The sequence below is a fragment of the Trichoplusia ni genome, chromosome 1 (assembly GCF_003590095.1).
Source record: "Trichoplusia ni isolate ovarian cell line Hi5 chromosome 1, tn1, whole genome shotgun sequence".
Taxonomy (NCBI): domain Eukaryota; kingdom Metazoa; phylum Arthropoda; class Insecta; order Lepidoptera; family Noctuidae; genus Trichoplusia; species Trichoplusia ni.
In genome coordinates, this window is record NC_039478.1 from 7,127,334 (window position 1) to 7,146,329 (window position 18,996).

Below are 18,996 nucleotides of genomic sequence, written 5' to 3' on the forward strand. Positions count from 1 at the left end.
ACTCGAAGTGTCAGCCTCAATTTGAATGCATCGATCGACATTTTTTTATATTCTGACATAGGTTCACACTTGCCACTTACTAAAACGACAATTAAGTCACTTTTTCAGATAGACTAAGAAGGTAGGTTCTCTAAAGTATCTAAACAATCTGACTAACTTTTCAGAACGGTTTCGCGGAATGGCGTCCAGTATTCATAACTGGAGCTTCCTTATACATCGCGTCGGCCTGTTACTTCATACTCTTTGGAACTGGAGAGACGCAGTCTTGGAACTACGTGGCCCCTGTGGAGGACGAAGAGGACAAGAGGCCGGCGACCTCCACACACTCCACGAACACCACAAACACTACGAACAACACGGACACCACCGTCACGATCTCACCCAAGACATAAGCCCGCACACCTAGTGTTAAGGTCCACAGTAATGCAAGGCAAGACTTATGAATTCGACTCCTGAAACGTTATTTAGTTTAACACGCAGTCAACATAGGTAGCTTGCTATCTGCACGTCAGTTTATACTATAAAATATATCGCGTTCACAGTTAAAAAAATACGAATGAAACAATTGAATGCTTAGCACGGCTGGCAATGTTAAAAAATGTATGTCCATTTAAACTTTATACTTTTTACTGACAGAGATAGCATGAAACCTAAAGGCTGTTTTAAATAAGTGACGTTTCAGTATTCAGCCATTACAAGGTCCGCCGATAATTAAGTATTTATTTTTAAGTAGTTATAAGCGTGTATTTTCAACGCCATATTTAATTTCTTTTTGATTTGAGTTCCGACTGCTTTTCTATTCAAAGTAAGTTCATTTTTATACAGCGATAATTTTAACAGTGATACAATTTTGTGCATTTTAAAGACTGTTGTGATTAAGTGTACGACAGTTTTCGTTAGTTAGTAGGTGCCTAATTATTAAAATAAATATTTCTTTTGTCAATTTAAACATTTAACTTATGAAAGTAATGACTTGGGAGGAACAATTATTTTAGTATTCAGAACGTAACATAGTAAAAAATAAAGAAATATTAACTTAAAGTCAATTAAAAAAACAAACGGGGTAAATAAAACCGTTTAAAAACAGGAATAATGGTCACGCTTAAAACAAAGAAGTCTAATTGAGCCATACAAACGACTTTTTTTGAAGATCCCATACTGAGAAGCGAACAGCAAATTACTGGAATTATAAATATAATAATCGGCGGTAATAAGACATTAAATTGTTACCGTTATTGCTGGACCATGACGATTTATTTTGATAGCGTGTAGACGCTGTAATTATAACGTAAATATAACTCTAGATATTCTATATGGCGGGTGAATGAAGGCGTGCAATGTTGCATTGACGTAAGAAGGTATAGACGGCAACAAAATGGTTAAACACCATCATATTTGCGCAGTGAAATAATATTTTTTCAACAATGGCAATGCCAGATTAACTTATCCCGCTAAACAAAATTGCAATACAACCCAATACAAAAAAAAACAATTAATCGTATGTGCGGTTAAGAAATTAACGAGGGACCAAGTTAAAAAGAATATGCGATCGTATACCTATACAAGTTTGAAAGATTTTTACTTTTCATTGCGTTTTATGAATTGAATTCTTACATCAAATTTTGTTGCTGACTGTACCAACCACATCCGCAACTACAGCTGACTAGTTATTACGCGGAAATAAACATTTTACATTAACAAGTAAAAAAAACGGTAGCTATTAAATGCAGACGTCATTTGTTACAAGAATTAAATGGGATTACAAGTAAAGGGAAGTTCTTCGTACATTGCACAAGTGTTTACATGAAATGTATTAGCTAGCACGACTACTATTTATAAAGGCGTAATATTTTGAATCAAAATCAAAGTTACAACTTTCATTTATTTATTTTTTACACGTCTTTTAGATAACCAATGTACCGGATGATGCAAAGATCAACAAGAAGCAAATACTTTGTCGATTACTTTCGTGCTATGATTTTCTGATTAAAAAAAGATTAAAACAATATTTTTAAAAAACCTACAAAAAGTTAAGTCAACTTTTCTTGTTGTCCTGCTTACTGTCAGTTAGTCAACATTGCATGCGATAAATCGTAGGATTTCGAATTATTAATCAATATTGTTGTAAATAGCTTATTTAAATTAATTATTATCCATGTTCTATAACTTTATTTACATTATTTAGATTTTGTTTTATTTGTGACTGTGATGATGATAAAATGATGAGAATGATTTTTCTGAATTTTATGATAGAAAATTAAATTATTCATTATGAATGTGTTCGTTTCATTGCACCTAACCTTAACTTAAATATTCATTATGTTTCAAGAATAATAGTTAATTTAATCCTTGTATTATGAAGTCTTCCGCAGACTCAGAAAAAGCATTCGTGAATTAACAAATGCTTGTCTTATACGAAGATCGAACCCGTGACACATAGCACACAGAGGAAGCATGGTAACGTTTACTACTCCGCTATGAGCCTTCATATTTTGCACAGAATCATAGCACGATCAATGTTTCGTTTATACTTTTCCCTAGAGGAGGTAATCTACTTTGTTAATTGCAAATGCCGCATACACATTAACATAGGTATCTGAGTAATCTATTACTAAACTATAAAGCTGAAGAGTTTGTTTGTTTGTTAGTTTGAACGCGCTAATCTCAGGAACTACTGGTTCGCATTGAAAAAAAATGATTTTGTGTTGAATAGACCATTTATCAATCAAGGTTATAGGCTATATAACATCACGCTGCCACTAATAGGAGCGAAGATACAATGGAAAATGTAAAAAAAACGGGGAAAATTATTCATCTTTGAGGTCTTCCGTTGTGTACGCTGCGAAAACGGTTCAAAATCTTTTAACCACGTGGACGAAGTCGGGGGCAACACAGCTAGTTCCATTATAAACTCTTTTGTAGTTCGCCCAAAAAATTTAGAACTATTTTCTGATTTTAGATAGCTTATTAAATAGAATAAACAGATTTCATAATTAAAACCATTTAATATATTTTTATTATAAATGTACGTACAATTTACATTATATACACAGGCAGGCTTTCATTAATTACATTATCAAATATACTTTAATATCTCCAGATACAAGATGACACAAAAAGTCATAGTTTAACAGCGCTAGTCACGTACGATAGAGAGATTATAAACGTTATTACATCGTAAAAGTAACAATTAAATCCAAGTACAATTCAAAAGGTCCTATTCATGATACATTTCATTACAAAATCAATAAAATTCTCGAGATTAATAAAAAAATTTACTCCAATATATTTTCTGAATCTGACATGCAATTTTTTTATTTAAAGATAAAATATTCAAAAAACAACCAGCGCTATGTTTTAGTATTAGGTACACTACGACAAATATCTAACGTTAATTAAAATTCAATAGCTGATTGGCATCAATAAGTCCTCTTTTATTTCATTCGCGAGGACAACATATATAAAAGTTAGATTATCCCATTGATACATCCATCTACATAATACCATTAAGTTTGAAACTATTCTTACGTCTTTGGAATTACATCACCAAAACAATTCTGGTTATGGTCACATATTATAATTTTTAAGGCGGGATTCAAAAGATATTCCTTATATTATCACTATGTAATCATAGTGTCTTAAAACGTAGTAAGTAGTATACAAACTGGTTTAAAACATTAGAGTGTCTAATATCGAGATTAATTAATTCTAAGTCAATAACAGTTTTTGTTCAACACAGATCATTATTACTTTGACACATAGTATGCATTATTAATAATTTAAATAAATCTCCATTTACATGTAAGTCATTAGTTTGTGCTTCCACAGCGTCCTATACGTATGATTCCGACTCGGTATCTGACTCTGAGCCGTCTAAAGCTATGATGTTCTGTCCCTTCTTGTCAGCACCGTTGGACGGCTCTCTGTATAGTCGCGGCACAGACTTGGATCGTAAGTTCTTCTCGTCCTTGTTCACGTGCACCGGCTGGAACTTCTTTAGCACTCTCTGATACACCATTTTCCTTGGAGGTACCGGTGGCGGCATGTGAGGTGGTTTCTTATTATTATTCTGTTCATTTTCTGAGTTATTGTACTCAGGTTTGACGGCCGTGGGCGTCGCTTTATAAATGTCGGAAGGGAACATGTTCGACGACTTCATGTCGTGGAATATGTCCCTGCGACGGTTGTACACCGACGTGTAGAGGGGGTCGATGTATTGGGTGGTGTAGCAGTTCTCAAATGAATTCTCACTGGCCGGTGACTCAGTGGAACGACTGTTGAACGAGTTTTGCGGCTGGTATAACGTGTCGCTGCTACTCGAGTCGCTGTGCAGAATAATGTTCGCCAGCGACTTGGATTGATTTAATTTGTTGGTATTGTAATTACGTAGCCTTGACTTTTTATTTTCCTCAGAGTTATTATTATTGTGGATGTTTTCGACGTACGAATATGAGTTTTGTAGAGGATTCATTTTGTGGTTTTCATGTTCTCTGGTCGCCGCTGTTGGCACAGTGCAGCTCTTGGTGCACATGTGTGCGGGGTCGAACCGTCTCTTCCGACAGCAATTTGTAACATTGATTTCGTAATTTCCATTGCGCATTTTCTCATTGTTTGCATGTACTTCTTCACTAACTTCTAAGCTCTTAGTCCTCGCAGCTTGACGAGTCCAGTCATTTCGTGTAAAAATGGTGGCTGCCGGTGTTACGTTCCCATCCGCTCTGGATTGCGAGGTCTCACCCTGTTTCTTCGCCATCTGACCGTAGATATTTTCGGCGTTACAATTATTAGATTTGCTGTTGTAGTTAGCACTCTTCTTCTCCCATCCCGTGTACACTCGGGAATAGTTGGAGTTCGAAACTTCTGCATGCGTTTGATATTGATTTTGTCGTTGAATATTTTCTGTGAACATGGCTAGATCGTGTATGTTGCTATACACGATGTTTTCTTGACTAGAAACCAGGTCGCGTTTATTATCAATATTTTCCTGTTTCGATTCTAAAAGGTTGTCCGAACTTTTTGCTCTGCTGAAGTTTTTATTGGAGACATTTTTATCAGTTTCTTGTGTCTCCGCAAACATACTGTACACTTTTGATGTACGGGCTGCCTTGGAAACGTTACTTCTCGGTGGTTTTTGTGGCTCCAACCCTGTTATATACTTTGCGGGACTTTGATCGTATATGTCGGCTGTTGAACGCTGTAATGCGGTTTTAGATACATAATTCCTTTCGTCAATACCATTTGAGATTCCAATATTTATGGAATTATGTACGTATCTTTCTCCCATATATGGCGTCGTGTAAAGCTCATCATTGACTGTACTATAGAGTTCTGCTTTGTTTGAATATATATTCGGCCTCTGATTAACTTGAGGTAAACCTGACACGTTGTGGTTGTCAATGTTGTACCGAACCACCAACTTCGATTCCTGTTGCATGTTGCAGGTGGGCGCTGACAAACTGTGTAGGATGTTTCGGGGAGCTGGACTGTTTCCTCCGTTGCTATTTGAGTCATCTTCTGAAAGTGTCAACCCTGAATCACGGCTAAGGGATAGTTTTTCTTTGCGAGGTGTCGACAGTTCCATGGAATCTAACGATATTCCAACAGAGTGTAGGCTATCGCTTTCTTCTGCGCCTGAATCCAGTAATGCGTTCGATGTTTCAGGGGTGCCATTTCCCAGAAGACCTGAGATTTGCGGCCCAAATAATACGTCAGCTTTAACAATGAGTAGTTCTACGATCATTGGCACTGCTTTGGGAGCTTTGTCACAGGGAGTGTTCGGCCAGAGCAGGCTGGGGCCGACGCACACGCCGAGGTTCATGGGACACATGAGGTTTATGTTGGACTTCTTAGCGATGGCTTGCAGGAGACAGATGAAGTAGGTCAGCATGGTGTAGTGAGCCTTCGGCAACTTCAGAAGTAGTGATCGCACGGCTGTCACCTTCTCGCTTTGTGATAACGCTGCAACAAGATTAAGAAAGTAAGTGTTATGTGTCAAAAGATTAAACTACATACCTAAAACTCTGGCCATAAGCGAAAGCTTTGTCCTTAATCGCACTGCGACGTTTTAATATTAAAACCTGTTTGTGAATTCTCAAAAATAAGATTTCATAAAAAACGAGTCCATGTGGCGAATATATTATCTTACATAGTCATCACATAAATATGTGTGATATGGACATATAAGTCCATATTTTCAAAAATACTTACTTAAGACATGCAGCCAGGCCGGGTATAGTTCTGTCGCGAGCAGTGGCTGCGGCAAAGCGCGGAAGAACTCCTTGACCAGTGCGGCGAGAAGCAGCACGGGAGCCCGCTCCAGTTCTGGACAGCCTTCCGCCCAAGGACCAAGAGTGTCCAACTGTGGAAGGAATAAATATATTAGATTATATAAAATAACATGTGTACGAATAATAGAGATTGAAGAACGAGATTTTAGATTGCAGATCTGGGCTTGAATAGTGCATGGTGGTTGAGCAAATTATATTTAGTATTTGTTTTACATATTTACTGACACGGACATATTTCTAGTTGTATTGTAAAAAACAAGTCCTCTACCAAATTCGAGTCTTTGTTAGGTATAACACGACAGTACAGTTTATTGTCATCCAAGTATTACGAAAACTTATACATAAACAGAATAGTACAATGCGATAATGGCGGATGAACGGATGTGACATTGAGCGGGACATCACAATGGTGTTTCATTGCACGGTAGCGTATTACATTGTCTAATGATACTCGCCACACTGGATTTAAGTTGATGTACCTAAAATCTACATATGTCACATCGAACGGTGTTTATGAGGTTGGGTACCATGTACTAGCTAATGTTGTGTTACGTAGTTATCCTTATCCTCAAGTGTATTCAATTTTAATTCTCAGCTTATGAGGTATACATTGTTTCCACTATTATTTCCACTATCATGGTTCGACTATTAAAACAAGAGCTTGCGGCTTAAGTAGGCTTGGGAGTAAGCACTCCATGATTATATTAGCTAGGAGAACTTATAGATGACTCTTTACAAAGATTAAGCAAGTATTTCTTGACAATAATCGACTCTCATGGGAAGATGTCCAATGAATGATTGTCCAAGGAGTCCAGCATATAGGATATGTCCTACATGCTGCACTCCTTGGACTACTGATGAAGCATACTTTCTAATATCATCAAAGTGTTTCTCTGATACCTAATATTGGGTGTTAAGCAAGGATTTCACCCCTCTGTGGCGAATGGATTTAATGTACGTTTGAAGCATATTTTTCTCTTATACAATACAAGGAACCGTTACAATTCGCTAGTATGAAAAAATGATGGCATATGAAAGTCCTTACCTTATCCCTTAGAAGTCTCAAGGCCTTAGCATTGGCGCTCCTTCTGAAGACGCCGTGTGTGAGGGGCGCGAGGGCCCGCAGACGGCGCAGCGCCAGCAACAGCGCGGGCGGGGGCGCGCCGCCGCACAGCCGCGTCAGCGCCACGCCGAACAGGCGCCCGCCGCGGCGGAGCAGCCGCAAACCGCGACCGCCACTCGAGTTGCCGCTGCGGAAAATATATTATGGTTAAAATTTGAAGACTTGGCTACGTTTACTTAAATCTGAAAAATAATATTCTGCAAAATCAAATTCAGTATAGGTACGTCACTTACTTTTTTATTCCTTGATTCTTCTTTCTCAATTCAAAGACCAGTCCGCACGGATTGTTCTTCGCGTTAACATGCTCTAAATCGAAGCCATCTTCGTTTGACAAAGTTTGTCTTATTCGCGACATCTGTAATTAAAAATAACATTTTAATGAGCTTTCTATTCCAATTATTTAGAAGACCAAAAAACAAGACTTTGGTTCAAATCATCATCCTAAGCCAATTTTTTGTAAATCCAACTCAAATACAGCAATTGCTTAGTAGATACTATTGATGAAACATACCTGTACAGCATGAGGTCTCTCGATCCCCTTGAGCGGAGTAGGCGGGGCATCTCTTCCAGTGCGGACGCACAGCGTGAACTCACTGGCCGCGCCCCAGCGGCCCTCCACCTCGTGGTCGTCGTGCTCGGCGTCACCCTCGCCCTCTGCGCCGCCTGTCTGCAGCACGTGCAACGCCTGCCGCACCACGCAGCGAGCGCTCATCTCAGGGCTCACAGATACTGTCTTACACTGGAAAGAACGTAGGGATTAAGGAACAGCCTCATCAGTTGTCCGAATATTACGAAACAAAGAGAGTTGAGATTACTTTTAGTAGGATAAAAGAAAAGAGCTAAATACTTACGAATTCTATTGAACTTGTTGCATCTTTATAAAATATCTGAATATTCGTAGACTTTGGTTCTGTGGCGAGTTGAGCACTTAAAGCATTTTGGATTTTCCTGAAACAAAACAAAAACGATAAATTAAACCATTTCCTTTGCATCAAATTTTCTTTCATTAAAGTTTTCGTCAGTAATGGATATCTTACCTATACCAAGTGTCTCTAGCTGCCTGAGTGGGGTATATGGCGAGGTAATTGGCAACACCGGTGATAGTCGGCCATCCGATCAGGAAGCCGGTATCATCACCTTCAGACAAGGAGATCCAGACTTCAGCGAGCCTGACGCTCTCCTTTAACTTGAAGCAGTTGGTTCCTCGCGACTTGCCAACGAGTAGGAGGTCGCTGAAGAGGAACAGGTGCCTGTCGAGCGGTGGGGAGGTGGTGCCGAGCGGGCTGAGCTGGACGGGCGCCTCCATGATGAAGGTTCGGGGAGACAGCGAGCTGCTGCTGGCGCTGATCGTCCCGCCGATGTCCAAGCTCGGCCGCTTGCGTAGGCTTTTTTGTTTCTGGAAAAAAATATAGATCAATTAATTTTAATTTAATTCACGGAGTAATTAAAAATACTTCTACAATTCAATAATCAAAGCTAAGAAAGACAAAAAAAACCATGCATAAAAAAGTTTCTATTGTTTACGCATGGCTTTAACCTTGAAACAAAAGAATAACTCGACACAACTTGACCTTAATTGGCTTTACGCCATACAGTCTTGTTTTCTTTAAAAAAATTTGAATGCTGGATATGACTTTACAGATGACTCTTCTAATAGCTGCGTACCTGTGCATGATGTGAGGCGAGTGCGGCGGGCGCGTCAGCGTCGTGCAGCGCGAGGTAGTCGTGCGGGAACAGGTCCTGCACGCGCTCCAGGTCGGAGAGCCGCGCCGCGCGCCGCCGGGCGCAGCCGCCGCCCACCAGCCGCTCGTATTGCGCAAGCCGTTCGATCTGAGGACAGGGAACAGAATCACTTATTAATTTCATGTTTGTAATATGAAAATATAAAACTGCGGTGATAGGACTTTTGCCTTAATTATAAACTATTTTCCATGTTCATTTAGTAGGTCTAAAAGGCATTTAAAGTAGGTGTTATGTTGGAACTCGTAGTTATAAACGTCTATAAATATTTTTTTTATTCAACGGCAAGTACCAACAGAGGTAAAATGACTCCTATTGTAGAAAAAATTGAATTAACAAAGAAACTGATACCCATAACAGTTTTATAATAACTGTTAGTATGACAACTTGGCTTACGTTATACCTCGCTTATGATCATATCCGTTCAAGCGGGCATAGTTAATTAAACTCGTCTATTGAAATATGAAACGTAACGTAATCGAAATTCTGATCACGTTAGAGTCCTGAGGGTGCTCCCTCACGACAAGTCTCTCAAGCGTGTCCACGACAATGATACCTTATTATAACAGGACAAAGGACCATGAGAATGTACCACTCATTGTATGCAACTAACATCGAACAACCTTAAGCAAAATTGTTTATAATGCGTGTAGATTCACACATAACTACATTCTTTTATAAACTGGAGGTCACGAATAAATTGATAATCTCCGCAATTGCGAGTTTGCTTGCATAAATTTGAACACCTGTAGAGCACTGCCAATGTCACTGCCACACAAAAATAATTATCCGACTATTCTAAGCTTAACGTAATTTAAAGTGGTAATTAAATATAAATGCAGACGTAATTATAAAAGTATAGTCATGTTTATTAGAGGGGCGAGCTCCATTACTTCTTTTACAATCGTATCAAATGATTTGGTTTATATGAAGCCGTGCTCAGTCGATCGTAAAATTATGCGTTTGAGTCGCGATGACCAACATTAGGCTGGTCTCAGTTACGTGCTGCGCTTCCATTATGTTCCGAGAAACTGTTGCGATGGATTCTTACAACCAGCATAATATACTGACTTTACAATCTTTATGAGTTATTTAAAAATATATAAACAACCACTAATACATGATTGTGCGACTTATTAAAATTAATAGCTTTCTTGGGATTTCCAGACACAATCGATGATAGATTTTTTGTAGGCTGTTAACTATCATTAAGGTAGATATGATAAAAAATAGAATTGATAGTTATTGACGGCACCATTAAGGATGCCTACACAATGTAGCGACGCGCGTTATTGTACTGTAAATAATTACATATTAATGTGCGCGCAACCGCGAGCTGACGCGATCACTGTGATTTTCATTTGAATGGACAGCCTGACACGGCACCGTTACTCGATCTTTGTACCCAGATTAAACTAACACGTACCATATATTACTTATACTGTAGTACACGAAATTGCGGAACTACTCTCATATTGTCAGTCATTCATTTGTTGATATATGTTTTAGAGAACAAATTGCATGTTAATTAACAAAACAAATAAATTGAAAAAGAACACGTGCTTTTCTAAATGGTAGCTCTTATCTGATAAACTCTTTTAATAAATTGTCTGTAATTACGATTTCCTAGAATAAATTATGATATTTGAGAGTAAATTACCAAATTATTTCGTAACCACTTTATTCGTAATTAACTGAATACCTATCTATTAAGTTAATCACTTAAGACTTCGGTTCAAACAGATCTATTGTACGAATTCCTTCCAAGAAATAATAAACCAGTTTTAAATAATAACTCTTAAATATTTGTTAACAAAAGATCCTTCTACAGATGTCGGAGGAAATATAGAGAACTGCATTCATCCTCTTTTTTACAATCCAACAATTAGGTACTTAAAAACGGATTTAGTTTTTGTTGAAAAACTAAACAAACAATTAGTTTTTAGATAAGACTAAATTTATAAAGATTATAAATTCTTTCTGGAGTTTTAAGATAGCTTGTTTACTTCTCAATGAACACCGTTTCTTTGGGTTATTTTTTCAAGTGCTTCATCCAGAGCATCACAAACACGCGAGTGTTATCTGTACGCGTTACACGGAACTGCACTTTCTAACTCAAATGTTTACTTTAGAGTAAGTGGGTTCGGGCGTAAGTTTTTAGATAACGAGCGAACTGTCCTAAAGCGAGATAACCTGCGCGTGCCCCTCCTTAACCCTTCCCCGCCCGCGCTTATACAAATTATCTCTATCTTTCAAGTTTTACGTTTCCTCAAATGGACACACCTTGGCACTTAGAATATTTTAACGTCCCAGTTTCGTGTCAAACATATCATAAAAGTGTCCTAATGTGGGTCATCGTTATCTATATTAGTTACTTCGTATATCAGTAGTAAATTGGAGTAGGTAACTCATGATTTGGTTTCGTTCGTTGACACGATCTTTACATAACGTATCAGTATTGCGCAAAGGAAGTTGAAAGTTGTCATCGTGTGTTGTATTAGGATTTATGTAACAGCTAGTACGTAATTAATGAGACAAATTGGATAATGTTAAGGGTTAAGAATAGTCTCTGTGGCGTAGAACATTGATGCCACTATATATCTATTGCGTAACGTTGACCCCATGTTGTACGTTACTTTAGATGTCGGTACGGCTGTTAAGTTGAAGACTCTTTGGTTCTAATTACGAAAGCGTTTCGTATGATTTATGAGATGTTGTGTCTAGGTCAGCTGATTTGATTAGCGCTCCACGTCATACACTAGACATAGTGTTACGATTAAATGGATTAATTCGCGGATTAATAAACATGTAGGTAATTCATATTAAGATCTCTTAGTTTCAGTATTGATCAGTTCACTGTATCCACTACGACAATCAAATAAATTTACATTAAAAGAAATTGTTTTGGACATACTCGGGCAAGTTTCTTTGCATATTACGGTTAAAGCCAGGCCCGAATTATTTTCACGTGTAATAAACCTCGGCAGGCGCCATAATTACATTGAAATTATAGCTTGACATTGGTTTTAAGGCAAATTTAATGCCACAAAGGTTATTAACGGTAATGTGGTATGCAGATCGATTCACGGAATGCAATCGTGATTCATCGGGTCTCGGCATCGGAACAAGGATGTGCAATACCATCGAATAGGGTCGTGAATGTAATTTGTTTATTTATACGTAGATATGCCAAAGGTTAACAACGATGAATTGATTTGAATTTATGATTCCTTACCCATGTTTATACGGTTTCGTAAATTTAAGATTTAGAGGTCTTAGAATTAATTCAATTACATGCGAATTATATGTAGGCAGGGAGGTACCTTGAATGTAGTGTGAGAATAAATTCGATTTTTTTAACAATTTACTGAGAACTTGTTTATATAAAATCTTAAGGTCAGACTGAAGGTTACAACTTTGAAAATTATGTTTTGTAAACAAGTTCTAAAACTAGTAGTGGTTAAGTGTTTATTTCGTAAGTAAGCCTCCGTTACGAGGTATCAAGATACTAAAGCGTTCAGTTAAACCATATACTGTTAAAGTTCATCCGGAACAGAGAGCACATTGGGAACATACAAGTTATCGCGGCGACATCGCGCCAGTCGTCGCGGGTCGCCGCGGGTCGTACTCGCGACACATCTCCATTGTTGTGCCATCCACGAAAACAATCCCAAGATCACCTACAGATAAACATTTCACTTTTGTATAATATACCGTTGAGTAAAAGTGATTTCTTTATCAAAGGTCAACGATAGAAATTGATCCGTTTGACTACGTTCTATTTACTCACCTACTTTTAATGCATCTCATTTTGTTAGGTAATCAATTGCTGTCAAACCAAGCACTTAGTTTGTTAGTAATCGCAATATTATCGTAAAAACCCATCAGTCGAAGATATCGATGTCTAAGATAACAAGAGCATAAAGGCTGCGATGTTTGTCGATTATTACATCCCACTGACCTAAATAAACAAATACTCGTTGCCTCCTGTTAATAGAATAAGTGGTAACTAGAACAGAGAGCTAGTGTTTATACAAACTCTGGTAATTGTGTTAATTGAAGTGCTAAATTAATACTAGGACGCGAGTTACGGAACATTAGGTACCAACGCTATGCGTAAGCACGAAATTTGTTCCGGCGCGTTGAAGTCTTTTGTTTGAAGCTTTGTTAAATCAATATTATTACGTTGCTAAATTTTCGACGTAGTACCTACTTACTCTACACAATGTATTGTGTAGTTTAATACATTTATTGAGGTGACCCTAAATAGATGAGAATCACTTATCATGACGATGAAAAAGGTATGCATGAAATAATGTCAGGTAATTACGAGTTGGAGGCGAGTGATCATAAATCATAAGGAAAGCAGCGTCCGCGTCGTTACCAAAGAAGACATCAAGCGTGGAATTCTCGATTGGGAATGATGTAGGACTGCCGCGGTGATTCGGAATAATGCATTCTGGGCCGAATCACGGCACGCAGGAGATCGCGGTCAACGGCCCGCTTACACACCCTCGACAACATTCATTTTAAAACAAGGACGGGAAAACCTCATGAAACTTAACAATCTTTCAAATGAGATGCCAACTTGTATTGCGCCCCAGTACTCTGAACAATTAATGGCAACGATAAAACATTATTCGCGCGCCTGGCCAAATTAACTCGACATTTTAATGCTTTTTGGAATAAAGTCTGACCATAAAAAAGAACGCAAATGAAGTTCAAAATGAGAAGACTTGTAAATTATATGCATGCAGAGAAATAATTTCCCTACAGCCAATTAAACTGCTGTGTTAGTGAATTGTAAAATCTTACTCAACACTTCAAGGGATTTTAGTTTTGACAGCAGTCTATCAATTCTCAATTTACATCTTATGAAATACTCACATCACAGTAAAGAAAATATCAAACTTATCAATAGTATTGTTAGCAGAATGACAGCTGTTAAGTAAGATGGAAACGAGACGTAAAAATCAAGGCATCAGCAAAACGTGCATAGGTTAAACGCCTATATTGCACAACAATTAAATGGCAAGCACAAAGAATACGCATCATTACACATTAACAAACGCATTTCTAATATGAGTGACGGCACATGTTACGTCATGTCTCACAATGCTGCCTCGAGTTGGAGACGTTTTTAAATAAGTCCATGGGAGAAAGTGCAGCCCGAGGCGGGCACGCATCGAGCGCCTGAAACTTGAGCCCGTACCATGGACTCCTAAAGCAGGACTGTGGCCATTATAAAAGCGAGCCAGCGTAAAACACGCGTATACCTGCGTCTCGCTCCCACAATGGTAACAGTCCTTCTTTAAGAGCTCATGTGCTAGGGTCTTCTTGATCCATGGGTTAATTACTCAAGCCGACTGAGGTCGCTGATTGACCCCGAAGCTTAAACACGTTTTTATAACACCAATGAGTACAGTAATTAAAGACGTAAAGCAATAAGATCATGATTAAATGATAGTAAAACTATTCAAGTAATAATTTCACACAATCGCAGTATGCTTTATTTGTCATAACCTCACACTTTTGCTGCTGTTGCCACATATCCCAGCAATGAGACAGCAGTTAACAAAGATATACTCCTATATACTTATGTGACGTCGTATTATCTAACCATACCAGTTTACGTAATAATCGCGTTAGACAGGTAGAAATTTATAACCAAAAAATCCGATTGCGTTAATAATAAAATCCGAATCCCGTTAAATATTTGATCGGATTTACGTCAACTCATGATGCATGGGGTAAGTAATACGAAGGTGACAGTTGCTACCTGACGGCCGGCGTGGCTTTTTAAATATCGAATGATTATATTGAATTGTAACCTTAGCTTCTATTTTTCAATCAGTAAAAAAAACATACTTATTTATTTCTTTTTACCTATTTTTTTTTGTGGCCAGTACCAAAATCACATCAAGTTACGTCAAGTTTTTAATAGGATCTGTTTGGTTTGATAGAGTGATCAGTAGTGTAGTGGTTACCGCAAAACTAAGCATTGTCGATAATTCAGTTTCCCGCTTTCTCTTTGCTTAACCCTCGGTATTGTTTTTCAATTTACATCACTAATTTACACATTGAGTTATCGATGTTTACACTTCCAGATGTTAATCTCAGAATTGGTTTAATAATGGCGCCTTATAAAAGAAAATATTTTAATTGTTTGTTATAACACGCTTTAGTTTATTATATGTTTATAAATAGTTAGTAAGGTTGTAAGTAAAACCTCATTTTTCATGCAAAATTTTCACAAATAGCTACACGTGTAACTGCTACCTGTTAAAGTCTGATTATTTCAAATCCTCATCAGAAATAAGTGAACCGATACAATCTAAATAACAATTGAAAACATTAGTTCTACTTTTAAGCACATTTCGTCTCGTATCGAGGACGCAATTGACAGACCGATTGAAATTTTGAAACTTGTCTGTCTCTGTAATGTGAAATATATCTAGAATTTGAGACTTTTAATTTAATTTGCAATGTCCATTAAAAATTATATAAAACATGATAAAGTGTTGACCGTTAAGAAGCGTACCGTGTCAATATATCGGTGTGCTACATTTCGTGTTATGTAAACTACGCTAACGAATTTAGTCTAGTCGATGAACATGATTAATGAAGATAGTGCAATGTATCCTCACGTTATCAAATACTACGCTCCGATTGCAAAACAATGGAAGTCGGCACTTCATTACATTTGACTCTTGATATTTACAATTTACACGGTACACTGTTGAGGCTAGTGCTAGTATCCATTACGTAATTACGAATTATACATGGCTACAACACACGATGTGCAGGTTGTGAATAAGGACATAACATCACCTTGAATAAATACCGATAATTATTTTCAATTACAAGATGCAACAATCACGATTGCTCCGATAGGTTTCGTACGTTAGTCATACTCGTGTATCAATAAATTCGCGTGTTGAATCAATATTTGGTTGCAATACGGTAAATTGCACAAAACGTCGACTGCGTAAAAATAGGTAGTTTTCAACTTATTTTGCTAATACATCCTATTCAACAATGTAGTAAGAATTGTATTTCTCGAATTATCAACAACCTCATTTAAAAAAAATCTTTTTTAATATGTTGGTCGTGACTTTAATAATAACAGCTTCTTTTATGAATCCTAGTTATTATCAACATTCATACGTCATATTGACTTTTTCTAAATATTTTACTTATTTTGTGTGGTGGTCTAAACTTTTGGGAGTTGTGAGGATATCCCCAAGGACGCATTGGAGCGAGTCATGGCCACTGCTCCATGATTCCCGGAAAATGATTTAAACGCTGCGCACACGCAACCATCGCGAAACTACCAATTAACTCCCTGGACAGGCGACATAACGATGTGTCAGCATTTTTTTATTTATTTTATACTTCACAATAAAAAATCATTCTAAGAACACCGTAAAAGTTACTTTTTTTCATGTAATTGAAATTGAGATTTTTTCAAAATGTGTATTTGATTATAACCCACATTTTCATGTAAGTCTACACAAATAAAACTGCTGTTTGTGATTAAATTTCCTATTTCGAAAAACAGTTATTTTTTATATCTAACATAACTGTAGGTACATTGAATTCTGAAAAGGAAACTTTCTATTACCGATTTGACCCTATAGGAATTTAGTGTCACTTTTTATTGGATTTGAAGGATGTCGTTAGTTCCCATTTTATTGTAAAAGTACACTTGTCACGACGATCGTTGTTCATGGTCACGTACACCCCTGGGAGCGGGTTCCAAACGTGTCTGAAGCATTGCCGACCACTGACCATCCAATGCCCGCCCTTATCACGTACAGCAGACCACACAACGTTAGGAACACTAACAACAATCGATACTTTATCTCAATGTACTAAGGTCGATTTTTGTTGCGTTTGCCTACATTTGAGAGGATGACTGTAACACAGTTAAGGAACATTTTACATACCTCAGTTCTAACAAACATGCGGAATAAGATTACAATCTGTTATTTAATATCATTAGATATTTTTTTTACCGTTGTTTACTTTGTCAGCTTTTTTACCGTAATTTGGTACAAAAAATTTAAAATATTTTTTGTTACCTAAGAACGTAGCAAGGAAATTCTGTAGTCTACGTCCCTACCTGGGAAACAGACGTGACTCTAAGTACTTTACCAGATGTTAAAGAATATTGTTCGTTTAGTTTGTATTCAAGGCTGACAAAGTAAATGTCCTCGTTACAAAACAATTACATGAGCATTTGTTGAATGTTATGCTGGAGGATACAAAGAACAGTCAGATCACCGCAGGACGCCACTAATGATGGCGGACGGTTCCTGACGTCACGGCGGGGGGTCACTAAACTCACTCCTAACACGTGTTGCCAATGTTATCTTTGGATGCACCACAGATTGAAGTAACAACTATTTTTAGAACAGATCCTTTGGGAACGCAGTACGTGTCTACGTGACCAGCTTTTAACACCTAACGCAATCGTCGAATTACGTGACGTTTACACTTCCTAGACAAAACTGTTTCATAGAATTACGCACAGCGCTTCCACGGTGTTGTTTGGTGTTTGTGGGAACCGGCGGAGATGCACAATGATGCGAGCCCTATTAGCCGCCGATCGCGGGCGCACCAGCAAACACTGTTCCGCGAACCCAGAACAATGGTGGGTAATTTTGTAATGTCTTCTTATTACCATGCATGACGCAACGCACTCTCGTGTGCGACGTCCCAGCTATTCCTATGATTAATTATTATTCATAGGCAATAGGTTATTTTATAATAAATTCTGTACGATGCATTTGAAATGCAAATGTTAGTTTTTTAAGTTAAATAATCCTTGGTGAATAAGGAAATTTGGAGGAGTTTTTGTTTGCAGATAACAAAAAGTTTTATTTTATTCCGTTTCCTTTCGCAAGCAATGCAAGTAGACGCAAACCTGTCACAATTTTGTTCCAAACTAGGTTTATATTTCTTAAATTAGAACAACAGATGAACCGCATAACTTATCTTGCAGTCCTTCACTAACAGGTGTAGTCGTGCTAAATTTGTAATCGCATCATTTGGGAGAGCCCGTTCTGTAAGTATAGCATCTTTAATTAGTATTCCCATTAAAGAGACGCCCGAGCACGCGCGTACGCATCAAGGAGTTTTTGTGCCTTTGGTAATAACTTCAAGACATCTTGAGCGTCGCATCTGCCTTATAAAAAGGTGACCTTCGATAATCAAGAAATAGAAACTTTATCATCAGTTGATGTACATTTACTAGTCTGGTGTTTGTTTAAAAAGTGGTCCGAACTTTTTGAATAATGTCGTTCTTAGCCTAGTCGGACGCAATTCATTATTGGGGAAATAGAATTGACGCAATATAGAGATTCTATAGTTGTGAATATCAATCTTAATTGGTAAAGTTAGGTTTGGCTTTTTCGCCTAAGTCAGCAAAAAAATAGATTTTAAACAACTTGTTAAAAGAAACTCAAAATCAACATGTCAACTATTGGCCACAACTCCTTAGCATAATTGTGCAAGGTGGCAGTTCCGATTATTAAAAAAGCCTAGACCAGATCATAAGCACAATTTCACGTACAGCGACATTCGGAGGTACGAAAATAAATTCGTTTGGTATTTGTAAAGTTAATTTCGTCTCGTACAACTTGTCTGTCAACGAGACGCAGTTTTTTCAAGCTCACTGTCGATCAGGTGTGTTTGTAATTGACAGGTGCGCTAACTAGTTGTACTTATCAATATTTATAAAGGCCTATTAACTCTACTAGTTTACTCACAATAGGCACTAGAGAACACGCAACTAACAAAAAAGGACGGTACCAAAATAAACCATGAAAAATATCATTTAAG

The 18,996-nt window shown here is 37.6% G+C and overlaps 2 protein-coding genes across 2 annotated transcripts in view; one reads left to right on the forward strand and one right to left on the reverse strand.

Annotated features, from left to right (window-relative positions):
* The window catches only part of LOC113492480 (uncharacterized transporter slc-17.2-like), a 31,174-nt gene extending 28,898 nt beyond the window's left edge, over positions 1-2,276 (forward strand). The window contains exon 9 of the mRNA XM_026869949.1: positions 165-2,276. Within this exon, the coding sequence (XP_026725750.1) occupies positions 165-392 (228 nt within the window). The 3' untranslated portion in view covers positions 393-2,276. The remainder of the gene's footprint in view (positions 1-164) is intronic.
* A 709-nt stretch (positions 2,277-2,985) lies between these two features.
* LOC113492509 overlaps positions 2,986-18,996 on the reverse strand; it is a 119,292-nt gene continuing 103,281 nt past the window's right edge. The window contains exons 4-11 of the mRNA XM_026869990.1: positions 9,076-9,240; positions 8,448-8,806; positions 8,262-8,358; positions 7,922-8,149; positions 7,644-7,765; positions 7,333-7,537; positions 6,208-6,358; positions 2,986-5,958 (exon numbers count right to left, since the gene is read on the reverse strand). Of these exons, the coding sequence (XP_026725791.1) occupies positions 3,833-5,958; positions 6,208-6,358; positions 7,333-7,537; positions 7,644-7,765; positions 7,922-8,149; positions 8,262-8,358; positions 8,448-8,806; positions 9,076-9,240 (3,453 nt within the window). The 3' untranslated portion in view covers positions 2,986-3,832. The remainder of the gene's footprint in view (positions 5,959-6,207; positions 6,359-7,332; positions 7,538-7,643; positions 7,766-7,921; positions 8,150-8,261; positions 8,359-8,447; positions 8,807-9,075; positions 9,241-18,996) is intronic.